This window comes from Macaca mulatta, chromosome 11 (assembly GCF_049350105.2).
Source record: "Macaca mulatta isolate MMU2019108-1 chromosome 11, T2T-MMU8v2.0, whole genome shotgun sequence".
Lineage (NCBI taxonomy): Eukaryota > Metazoa > Chordata > Mammalia > Primates > Cercopithecidae > Macaca > Macaca mulatta.
Genome location: NC_133416.1, coordinates 8,712,349 through 8,724,897, shown reverse-complemented (window position 1 = coordinate 8,724,897; position 12,549 = coordinate 8,712,349). Strand labels below are relative to the sequence as shown.

General features: G+C 46.5%; 1 protein-coding gene across 1 annotated transcript; it reads right to left on the bottom strand.

The window, feature by feature from the left end:
- Nucleotides 1-443: 443 nt before the first annotated feature.
- Nucleotides 444-6,945, bottom strand: DPPA3 (developmental pluripotency associated 3). Its single transcript, XM_001112679.4, has 4 exons — nt 6,389-6,945; nt 2,753-3,009; nt 1,785-1,826; nt 444-1,031 (listed from the first exon to the last, which is right to left on the bottom strand). The coding sequence occupies exons 1-4, from the start codon at nt 6,471-6,473 to the stop codon at nt 924-926; spliced, it is 492 nt and encodes a 163-aa protein (XP_001112679.1). The 5' UTR covers nt 6,474-6,945; the 3' UTR covers nt 444-923.
- Nucleotides 6,946-12,549: the final 5,604 nt, after the last annotated feature.

Below are 12,549 nucleotides of genomic sequence, written 5' to 3'. Positions count from 1 at the left end.
GTGGTGGCAGGCACTTGTACTCCCAGCTACTCAGGAGGCTGAGGCAAAAGAATCGCTTGAACCCAGGAGGTGGAGGTTGCAGTGAGCCAAGATAGTGCCATTGCACTCCAGCCTGGGCAAGAAGAGCGAAACTGTCTCAGAAAACAAAACAAACAAAAAATAATTGCTTGCTTGGTGTGAGGACCCCTGCATATTTCCTATCAACAACATAGGAAGCTCCACTTCTGTTCTATCTCCTTCCGATTTTCCCATCTCTAATGGGAAGCTGATATTTGCAAATATCTGTGCCTATGTTTCCAATCTCACCCATATGTACAATGATGTTTCTTCCCAGTGGGAAGATATCACAAAATATTAGAATGCCAGATATTTACATTCTAGGAATGTAATGATAAAACTATTGATCGTCTAATTGTTAGCAAGAATAAGAAAATCAAGAACAATTTTTAAAAGGTACTCAAATGTCAACTTTATTGTTTCTATATAAACACCTTTTTGTACTGAAAACTGTAAAAATAACAAAGTGTGCTGTGATTGCAATCCAAATTTTTGAAAGCCAGAAAATCTAGTTATTATGCTATAGCCAAACTACCTAATGCTTTCTTTATCCACAAGTAACTTTGCTTCAATTTCTTGATGTTGGGTTTCATCTCACTGACTTTGGGCTTCTAAGACACATGGGAATACTTATGTCATCTTTGGGTCAAATCAAACAGTAGAGCTAAAGTTATTCAAATACATTCAAATGACACAGATCCCTTACAAATTACTAGTATCATAGTAGGAAGAAAAAGATACAAGAAGAAAAATACATCCTAGAACTCATTAATATTGTTGGTATATAGTCTATACTAGCATAGAGTAGCTTTCACAACCTGCTACATAAAATTACCAGCGAGAAGAAAAAGGTGCAAGAGTAAGTTTTATGGCTGAAGTGGCTTGGTGTCGTAATTCCCTATTCTAGCATTCTCAGAAGGATCCCATCCATTGGACACGCAGAAACTGCAGGGACATTTGAATGGTCTTGATTCCTTAAAAAATGATGAAATGGATTAATCAGAATATTGTACCTCAGAGAAATGTAATAAACCCTCAACTAGAATGTTGTTTATTTGGGTAAGCGTTGGAATGGGGAACTCACACAAAAAGGGCATAGAAGCCAAAAGCAAAACATTTTAGGAGACAAAAAAGAGGGAGGGTGGAAATATGGGTATCACAGAATGGCAGCTTGCGGGTCATTTTGTAATGGTAACAAGTGCAGATGGTCAATAAAACATTCTGGTCTCCGTTCTCTGAATGCCTTAAATGTATGTAACTCATTCTGCTGCTAGACACGCTGCTGAAGCATTTGTCCTCTCACTATACCGTGCTACCGCGAAGATATCTGTGACAGCACGTGAAAGTATAAACCTAACGCCAAGAGTGACCCCTAGTGTAAACTATGAACTCTGGATGATAATCCTGTCAGGGTAAATTCATCGGCTGCCAAGTGTGCAGTTCTGGTGTGCGACGTTGACAGTAGAGGCGGCATGTGTGGGGGAAGGGCATATATCGGAACTCTACACTTTGCTCAATTTTGCTATGAACATAAAACTGCTCTGAAAAATAAAGAATATATTTAAAGAATATATTTTTTAAAACTACAAACATGAATTGACTTATCCAGGGCTCCTGGGGATTCAGAAAGTCCAAGCCAATTCCCTATTCCGACAAAAGGAAACAAACCAGATAGATACCCATCCACATATATAGCCAAAAAGAAAAAGAAAAAAAATTATACTTACCCTAACTCCCTTAAGCCCAGTGTTTGTTAGTATTCTTTGATGCTACATGGGAAGAAAAAAATATGTTTATTGAAACCTCTATCAAGAAAAAGATTACTAATATTACACATCAATATAAGGGAGAGAAACTAGGGAATTTGTTATTGAGACAGGGTCTTTCTCTGTTGCCCAGGCTGGATTGCAGTGGAGTAATCATGGCTCACTGCAGCCTCAACCTCCCAGACTCAAGTGATCCAGCTGTGTCAGCCCTCAGCCACCCGCCCCACAGCAGCTGGGACTTACAGGCATGTATCACTACACCCAGCTAATTAATTTTTTGTAGAGATGGTTGATTTTATTAATTTTTTATATTGCCTAGGCTGGTCTGGAACTCCTGAGCTCAAGTGATACTCCCATCTCAGCCTTCCAAGGTGCCTGGATTACAGCCGTGAACTGGGGAGTCTTTTTTTTTGAGACCGAGTTTCGCTCTTGTTGCCCAGGCTGGAGGACAATGGCACAATCTCGGCTCACTGCAACCTCTGCCCTCCAGGGTTCAAGTGATTCTCCTGTCTCAGCCTCCCGAGTAGCTGAGATTACAGGTGCCCACCAGCAGGCCCGGCTAACTTTTTATATTTTTAGTAGAGACAGGGTTTCACCATGTTGGCCAGGCTGGTCTGAGCTCCTGCCCTCAGGTGACCCACCTGCCTCAGCCTCCCAAAGTGCTGGGATCACAGGCCTCAGCCACTGCACTGGGCCTAGAGCTAGGGAGTCTTAATTAGGTCTTTTTTTTTTTTTTTTTTTTTTGAGACGGAGTCTCACGCTGTTGCCCAGGCTGGAGTGCAGTGGCGCGATCTCGCCATTCTCCTGCCTCAGCCTCCTGAGTAGCTAGGACTACAGGCGCCCGCCACCGCGCCCGGCTAATTAAGTCTTAATTTATGAGTGTCAGTTCCTGGAATCGGGCAGCCCCCACCCACATCATATCAACATACCGTACGAACTCTGCCGAGTAACATGTATCTGAATCTTGCCATTCTTTCTCTCTGCACAGACAGCAATGTTCTTACTCCTCTCCTCCTGTAAATCAAGTCATCTCTGATTTCCCTGAGGACTGGTGCTCTTGCAGCAATTCCATCTATCACTCGATGGAGTGAATCTTCTGACAGAGGGGAAGGGGATTCGTTACTGGCATTGATAGTCAAGTTACTAAGGTTCTTTATCAACATCTCGGAACAGATCTCAGAGGCCCCTGAAAGAGAAGGTTAAAAACCATTATATTAAGGGGATCTTCAACATTCACACTTCAACTAGGTCTGCCCTTAAGCAGAGGAACAGACAGCTGTGTGGGAAATTTCTCAGAGTGGAAGGTTACAGTAAACAATGCACAACCTCTAGTCTTTTCTCAAAAAGAAAGTTAGCCTGGTGCGGTGGCTCACACCTGTAATCCCAGCACTTTGGGAGGCCGAAGCGGGCAGATCACCTGAGACCAGCCTGACCAACATGGAGAAACCTCATCTCTCCTAAAAATACAAAATTAGCCAGGCGTGGTGGTGCATGCCTGTAATCCCAGCTACTGGGGAGGCTGAGGCAGGAGAATCGCTTGAACCCAGAAGGTGGAGGTTGCAGTTGACCCGATTGTGCGCCATTGCACTCCAGCCTCGGCAACAAGAGCAAAACTCCCTCTCAATAAAAAGGCAAGAAGACGTGGCCGGGCTTAGTGGCTCAAGCCTGTAATCCCAGCACTCTGGGAGACCGAGACGGGCGGGTCATGAAGTCAGGAGATCGAGACCATCTTGGCTAACCCGGTGAAACCCCATCTCTACTAAAAAATACAAAAAACTGGCCGGGCGAGGTGGCGGGCGCCTGTGGTCCCTGCTACTTGGGAGGCCGAGGCAGGAGAATGGCGTAAACCCGGGAGGTGGAGCTTGCAGTGAGCGGAGATCCGGCCACTGCACTCCAGCCTGGGCGACAGAGCAAGACGCCATCTCAAAAAAAAAAAAAAAAAAAAAAGGCGGGAAGTCAAGGCAGGAAGAAATCACTTGTACAGAGGCACATGGTAACACGGTTGACCCTTGAACAACACAGGTTTAAACTCTGGGTCCCACTTACACGAGAATTTTTTCCAACCAATCACAAAATTCGAAATCCCCACACACATTGTTAACTTTTCTGAAGGTTTCTCAGGGCCCACTGTGGCACTTGATTACTCACAGATTTTGGGGATGCCCTGGAACCAATTCCCAGAGTATAACCGAGGGATGACTGCAATCCCTTGGTCTCTAGACTGTTATTTTTTGAAACAGGGTCTCACTCTGTCACCCAGGCTGGAGTGCAGTGGCACGATCATGGCTCAGTGCAGCCTCCAACTCCCAGGCTCAAGCGATCCTCCCACCTCAGCGTCCAGAGTAGCTGGGACTACAAGCGTGTGCCACACCCTGCCCTGAGCTACCTTTTACTGTTTACTTACACTTAAGAGATCCACTGAGTATCTCACAAGCATTACCTATTGTGCATTCTGTGGAATCTTGTGAAACAGACAAGAAAAACCCATATACTATTTTCTCCCAGAATCCTCATCCTTAAGCAAAACTGGGCAGTCGAGGCGGCTGTTACCCTATCCAGTTAGCCCTAATTTAGTTGCCCAGCTCCTTCACGGTATTAGATCTCCTCACTCAAACTCAATTATTTTGGGAAATCAACCACTCATTGTTCCTTTCTCATCCGAACTGCGATGCGTATCCCATACATACGCATATCTCATATAATAAGACGGTTATCGTTAACTGCCCCCTGTATATGTGTTTTGTTTTGTTTTTTGCCCTCTATATGTGAAAGTATTAAACAATATCAAAGTTTGAGATCGATTCTCAAAGTCTAGGGACCTGTGCACATAGAAACGAGGATCCTTTGTGGAACTGTCAGTTACTAAGACGCAAGGAAAGGGAGAGACTGGGGATACGTTAATTCATTTTTCTTTCCCACTCGGATATATGGACCAGCATTCTTTCTTCTGGACGCAGGGGACACAGCCAAGATCAGGCGCACAGGGCGTCAGCGCGCCAGCGGCCCAGTTCCCAGACCTCCTGGCATCGGGGAGTTTCTGCCGCCACCACCCTAGACACCCAGCCCCGCCGTCAGGGTCATAAATAAGACTTCAAACCACGTGGAAGGCTTCTGTGGCCAGGCCCGCGCTTGAGTCGTGCTGTAAGAAAGGAGTTCCTGCCGGGCGCGGTGGCTCACGCCTGTAATCCCAGCACTTTGGAAGGCCGAGACGGGCGGATCACGAGGTCAGGAGATCGAGACCATCCTGGCTAACACGGTGAAACCCCGTCTCTACTAAAAAATACAAAAAACTAGCCGGGCGAGGCGGCGGGCGCCTGTAGTCCCAGCTACTCGGGAGGCTGAGGCAGGAGAATGGCGTGAACCCGGGAGGCGGAGCTTACAGTGAGCCGAGATCCGGCCACTGCACCCCAGCCTGGGTGACAGAGCGAGACTCCGTCTCAAAAAAAAAAAAAAAAAAAGGAGTTCCTCCACCGGAAGACCTGGCCTATCAGGGACCAGAATTACCGGAGCAGTTTCTAGTTAAGCAGCCCTCCGGTGTAGGTCCTGCTACTAATTTACATTACGGAGCACGTTTACAGCCTCTGCCTTCCATTTCCCCGATAAAGCTGCTGGTCTGTTTATTAACATTCCTGAAGGGTACATTTAGCTGGAAAGCCAGTCTCAAAAATGTTGGCTTAGAGCCCGGCCTCGGTGGCGCACGCCTGCAGTCCCAGCTGCGCAAGAGGATGGCCTGAACCCAGGTGTACGATAGCAGCCTGGGCAACATGGAGAGCCCCACTGTCAAAATAAATAAATAAATAAATAATAAAAATAGGCCGCGGGCGGCGGCTCACGCCTGTAATCCCAGCACTTTGGGAGGCCGCGGCGGGCGGATCACGACGTCAAGAGATCGAGGCCAATCTGGCTAACACAGTGAAACCCCGTCTCTACTAAAAATGCAAAAAATTAGCCGGGCGTGGTGGCGGCGCCTGTAGTCCCAGCTACTCAGGAGGCTGAGGCAGGAGAATGGCGTGAACCCGGAAGGCGGAGCTTGCAGTGAGCCGAGATCGCGCCACTGCACTCCAGCCTGGGGACAGAGCGAGACTCCGTCTCAAAAAAAAAAAAAGAAAAATTTTAGGTTCAACTTAAGTTTAAGTTTCTCATATTCTTTCATTTTTTTTTTCCTATCTTTTATTTGGTCTCTGTATTTGTTCCTTTTTACCGTTCCTGACATGTGTTGCTGCGGGGGTAGATGCTGATGCAACCACGCTATGAGCCGCGTTTTGTGATTCCAATTATTTCTCCCCAGAAACTGGTCTTAGAAATCTGAAGTACTCCTAAGCATAGTGAATAACATAATACAATTCTCACCACCACCATCACCGCTTTTAAAATAAAGTCTTTGACCTCTGTGTTTTCTCACTGGAGGAAGCTGGACTCCCTCTGGTTTGAGGTTTACTTAAATACATTCCTCTTCCAAAGACTGAAGTCAACATTAAAAAAAAAAAAAAAAAAAAAGACGGCTGCCTTTTGACTTCCCAACCCCGCTATAGTCTTACAGTCAAGAAGGGCATTATCTGACTTACCTGAATCGTCCCGAGAATTTTCTTGGGTCAGCATTTGTGAAGACTCTGGGATGGAGGTTGGACTAAACTGCTGTGATGGGTCCATCTGCGTCTTGAACACTAAGCTTCTCCTGGATCTTTGAAACCAAGCAGAAACTGACGACTGACCCTTAAATTGCTACAAGGTAGCCCGGAAAGAGGCTGAAAACCCGAGCTCCAACGAATGGTCAAAGAACCGACGTAAAATGTAGGTCCGGCTTCCTCTTAAAATACAGATAAGCCAATCTTCCAGGATATTTGAATGTTAATGATCCAATGATTAGAGGATTAAGGGGTCCAAATGATTAAAGGTTAATGGGCGTAGTTTAGACTAGTAGGGTAGTTCTTCACTGCTTTGCATTAAAATAATATGTCCTATGTCATAGCTGCTAGAAAATTTATAAAACGCCTCTCTTTCGTTGTTCTGTCTCCCTAAGGTTGCCTTACATATAAGTTGTTTTTTTTCTTGCTATTTTTTGTTTTCCCAAACTCTACTCCTGAAGATGGCTTCTGTTTTGTGAACTGGGCTTAAGTGTTCTAGTGTAGAGAGGAGAATGGCAGTTTTTACCGCCCCCACCCCACCACCACCACTGCCCATAAACTCCCAATTAAGCTAAGAAAGTTTCCTTTAAGTTTTCCTTGCCTAAATCATCTTAAACCTTTGCTGCTACGAAGAAGAGAGGAAAAATGAACAAGTATCTGTTATGAACACTTTCATAGCTTGATATTTTAGGGACATGTATTTTTTATTTGTTTCATAAACTATAAACCTAATAGTACTTAACATTTCTGAGCAGCTGAAATTAACTAAACTTACAAATTGCTACTCCTTCCCCACCAAAAAATGCTTGTATTCCTAGCAAAGCACACCAACATTTAACCACTGATTGTCTACAGGAGGTGGAAGAACAAGTCCCCAGCTGCCCCGCTCATCTTTTTACCTCTTACTCAAATACGCACCCTCCCCCATTCTCTCTCTAGGTGGAAACCACGAGAAAATACTCAAAGGCAATCTTGTTTGGGTTTGGTAAAAAGCAAAAATTGAAGTTATGATTTAAGAAATATTTTCATAGAGAATGAGCAACCACAGACATAGACTGTGTCTCAACACTTTATGCAAGTGATTCTCAAAAGTGTGGTCTCCAGGATGGCTTAATCACCCAGGAGGTGATTGCAGTGACCTATGATCATGCCACTGCACTCCAGCCTGGGAGACAGGGCAGGACCCTGCCTTTACAAAAAAAAAAAAAAAGGTGCGGACTACAACAAGCACCTAGTTAACTTAGATACACAAATTCTGAGCCCCGACCCAGCCCTACTGAATCAAAGACTGGGGCCCAGTGGTCAGTGCTTTAACAAGCCTCCCAGGCAATTCTGCACTTAACCAGAAGACCCAGAAGCTACCCCCAGGTGATTCTGATGGGTGCTCAAGTTAAGCAGCCCTGCTTTATGGCACTGTGAACTTTCTACTTCTGTTGTTCAGCTCTTGGCTAATCTCCCTCATGCCCTGGGAGTCTCTCTGATATCAGTCCCCAAGAATTCCACTGGAGAGATAAATACAAAAAAATCCCATTGCAGGGGGTTTAGGATTAGGTGGTGAGACAACAAAAAGGGCTGAAATAGACTCTCATTTATTAAAAACCTAGGCTGGGCACAGTGGCTCACGCCTGTAATCCCAGCACTTTGGGAGGCTGAGGCAGGTGGATCGCTTGAAGCCAGGAGTTCAGGACTAACCTGGCCAACATGGTGAAACAGTCTCCACTAAAAATACAAAAATTAGGCCACGCACAGTGGCTCACGCCTGTAATCCCAGGACTTTGGGAGACTGAGGCGGGCGGATCACAAGGTCAGGAAATCGAGACCATCCTGACTAACACAGTGAAACCCCATCTCTACTAAAAATACAAAAAATTAGCTGGGAGTGGTGGCGGGCGCCTGTAGTCCCAGCTACTTGGGAGGCTGAGGCAGGAGAATGGCGTGAACCCCGGAGGCAGAGCTTGCAGTGAGCCGAGATCGCGCCATGGAACTCCAGCCTGGGTGAGAGTGCGAGACTCTGTCTCAAAAAGAAAAAAAAAAAGGCTCCATCTCAAAACAAAACAAATATAACAATTAGCCGGGCATGATGGCAACCACCTGTAATCGCAGCTACCCAAGAGGCTGGGGCAGGAGAATCACTTGAATGTAGGAGGTAGAGGTTCCAGTGAGCCGAGATTGCACCACTTCACTCCAACCTGGGTGACAGAGCAAGACTCAGTCTCAAAAAAAGTAAAAATAAAAAAGAAAAGAACCAAATTAGAAGGATGAGGAACCAAATTTGAAATATGTTAATACATGATAAGGAAGAGGAAAAAAGCCACATCTGCAAGTTAGAAGTCAAGAAAGAATGCCTAAATGGAAAAAATCAAGACATATCATTACAAACTTGCTGTATAGGCCAGTAACAGTGGCTCATGCCTGGACTCCCAGAACTTTGGGAGGCCAAAGTGGTGGATCACCTGAGGTCGGGAGTTCGAGACCAGCCTGGCCAACATGGTGAAACCCCATGTCTACTAAAAATACAAAAATTAGCCAGGCGTGGTGGTGCACGCCTGTAGTCCTAGCTACTCTGGAGGTTGAGACTGAAGAATTGCTTGAACCCAGGAGGCAGAGGTTGCAGTAAGCTGAGATCATGCTGTTGCACTCCAGCCTGGGCGACAAGAGTAAAACTCCATCTGAAAAACAAAACAAAACAACAAAAAAACTTTCCCTATAGAAATACACAAGGGCTGGGCACGGTGGCTCAAACGCCTGTAATCCCAGCACTTTGGGAGGCCAAGGTGGGCAGATCACTTGAGACCAGGAGTTTGAGACCAGCCTGGCAAACATGGTGAAACCCCACCTCTGCTAGAAATACAAAAATTAGCCAGGCGTGGTGGCAGATGCCTGTAGGCCCAGCTACTCGGGAGGCTGAGGTGAAAGAATCGGTTGAACCTGGGAAGCAGAGGTTGCAGTGAGCTGAGATCACGCCACTGCACTCCAGCCTGGGCGACACAGTGACAGACTCTGTCTCAAAAACAAAAACGAAAACAGAAAGAAAAGAAATACACAAATACCCCCCAAAAGCCATCCAAACCAAAGTTTAAAGTGGGTGCTTCCAGGAAAAAGAAAACAAAGAATGCAGCATAGGACGGCAGTTGGGACATGTGTCTGTTTTATGAAACTTAGAACTACTTGCTACTTTATAGTATATGCACGTACAACTTCTTGAATTTAAAAAAAGCCGGGGGAAAAGGGGGTAAAGGGGCCAGGCATGGTGGCTTATGCCCATAATCCTAGCACTTTGGAAGGCCAATGGAGGGGCAGATCACTCGAGGCCAGGAGTTTGAAACCAGCCTGGCCAATGTGGAAAAACCCCGTCTCTACTAAAAATATAAAATTCGCTGGGCGTGGTGGCACATGCTTGTAATCCCAGCTCCTTGGGAGGTCGATGTGGGAGAATCCCTTGAACCAGGGAGGGGGAGGTTGCAATGAGCCTAGATGGGCCACTGCACTTCAGCCTGGGCAACAGAGCAACACTCTGTATAAAAAAAAAAAAAAAAAAAAAAATGCAGAGAAGGAAAGAGGGGAGTAAGAAAAAGAAAAAAATGGGGGAGAAAACAGTTATCAGATGTAAAACACATAAGAGAAGGGGAAAGGGAAGCAAGAATGAATGTAGGGAAATCCATAAGAATATTGCATTGTAAGAGTCTGGATGAGTAATGAAAATTATTTAAGTGTTTAATAATACATGATAAAGTTAGAACTTTAAAAAGTTCATAAATTCAGTTAAGAAAGTCTGTTATGTGTATAGAGGAAACAGGGCCGGGCCTGGTGGCTCAATCCTATAATTCCAGCACTTTGGGAGGCGGGAGCCGGAGGATCTCTTGAGCCCAGGAGTTTGAGGCCAGCCTGAACAACAAAGCGAGGCAAGGTCTCCACAAAAAAAATGTAAAAATTAGCTGGGGCTGATGGCACAGACCTGTGGCCCCCTATATGGGTACCCAATAGGGGTCACTGAGGCAGGAGGATGGCTTGAGGATGGCTTGAGTCCAGGAGTTGAAGGCTGCAGTGAGCTATGATTGCACCATTGCACTCCAGCCTGGGCCACAGACACCCTGTCTCAAAAATATATATTTTTTTGCCCTCCCATTTTGAAACAAATTCATATAAATAAACACACATGTATACGTGTGTGTGCGCGTGTAGGTGTGTGTATCGTATTCCAGAGAGCGAAAGCCTGGTAAGGGGAAGAGAAGGGCTGCTATTTTGGAAAACTCTATCAGACATGCAGCTATTCTTCTTTTTTCTTTCTTTATTTTTGAGACGCAGTTTTGCTCTTGTTGCCCAGCTGGAGTGCAATGGCACGATCTCGGCTCACCGCAGCCTCTGCCTCCCAGGTTCAAGCAATTCTCCTGCCTCAGCCTCACCAGTAGCTGGGATTACAGGCATGCACCACCACGCCCAGCTAATTTTGTATTTTTAGTAGAGATGGGGTTTCTCCATGTTGGTCTGGCTGGTCTCAAACTCCCGACCTCAGGTGATCCGCCCGTCTAGGCCTCCCAAAGTGCCGGGATTATAGGCATGAGCCACCGCGCCCGGCCTGCCATTTTTTTCTTTCTTTCTTTTTTTTTTTTTTGTTTTTTGTTTTTTGTTTTTTGAGACGGAGTTTCGCTCTTGTTGCCCAGGCTGGAGTGCAATGGCTCCATCTCGGCTCACTTCAACCTCTGTCTCCCGGGTTCAAGCAATTCTCCTGCCTCAGCCTTCTTAGTAGCTGGGATTACAGGAATGCGCCACCACGCCGGGCTAATTTTGTGTTTTTAGTAGAGACGGGGATTTCTCCATGTTGGTCAGGCTGGTCTGGAACTCCCGACCTCAGGTGATCCGGCCACCTCGGCCTCCCAAAGTGCTGAGATTACAGGCGTGAGCCACCGCGCTCTGCCGACATGCAACTATTTTGCTTGCAATCTTTCCATGGTTTCTGACCCTGGCGGCCCAGGCGTCCCCCCGGGCCTCTTTGCCCCGGAAGCCCCACCTCAACCCTAGGCTCCCTTTGCATTGGCCCTCACTCTCCACCCTAGCATACGTGCGGTTCAAACCGTACGTTTCCACCTGGCTTTGAAGGTTACCCGCCTTGCATTCCTGCAGTGGAAGCCCAAGGGGCACGATGGAGTCGAGCAGCCCCGCTGGGGTGGGGCGGGAGGGTCCGGAGTTCACCTCGGCGGGACGCCACAGGCGAGCAAAACAGCTCCTGGCGTCCACGCCTCCTCCTCACCTCCCACGGCCCTCAGTTACCTTCCTCTCCAGGAATCCTTAGTTTTTGGAATTCTACAGTGAGAAATTAATACTCCCAGGGCCAATTATTTAATAGCTTAGTGGAAAATACTTAATGATGATTTAAGACGATGACAGCCCTCTAAAGAGCTTGCTGGAAGAAATGGTGGCTCTGATGGAAAGAGAGGAAGATAGGTGGTAGATTTCCAGAATTCGCTGTTTGAGTGAAGATAGCTGGAACCCTGACTAAAGGTCACTTCGGCCTCTCAGAAGACGGTAGTAAATACTGTTAGCATTCCCAGGTTTGCTTAAGGATGGGATTTCAGGAAAGACTTGTTTTCTTTGTCTATTTATAGGGCCCCACAGAATGTACAGGAAGTAATGATGGTGGGGTGTTGCCTGAGAATAACTTCGTGTTTCATTGTTTCCTTTTCTTTTTTTCTTTTTTGAGACAGAGTCTCGCTCTGTCGCCCAGGCTGGAGTCCAGTGGCACGATCTCGGCTCACAGCAACCTCAGTCCTCCCTCATCAAGCGATTCTTGTGCCTCAGCCTCCCAAGTAGCTGGGATTACAGGCACGTGTCACCATGCCCGGCTAATGTTTGTGGGTTTTGTTTTTTTGTTTTTTTGTGTTTTTTTGAGACGGAGTCTCGCTCTGTCACCCAGGCTGGAGTGCAGTGGCCGGATCTCAGCTCACTGCAAGCTCCGCCTCCCGGGTTCACGCCATTCTCCTGCCTCAGCCTCCCGAGTAGCTGGGACTACAGGCGCCCGCCACCTCGCCCGGCTAGTTTTTTGTATTTTTTAGTAGAGACGGGGTTTCACCGGGTTAGCCAGGATGGTCTAGATCTCCTGATCT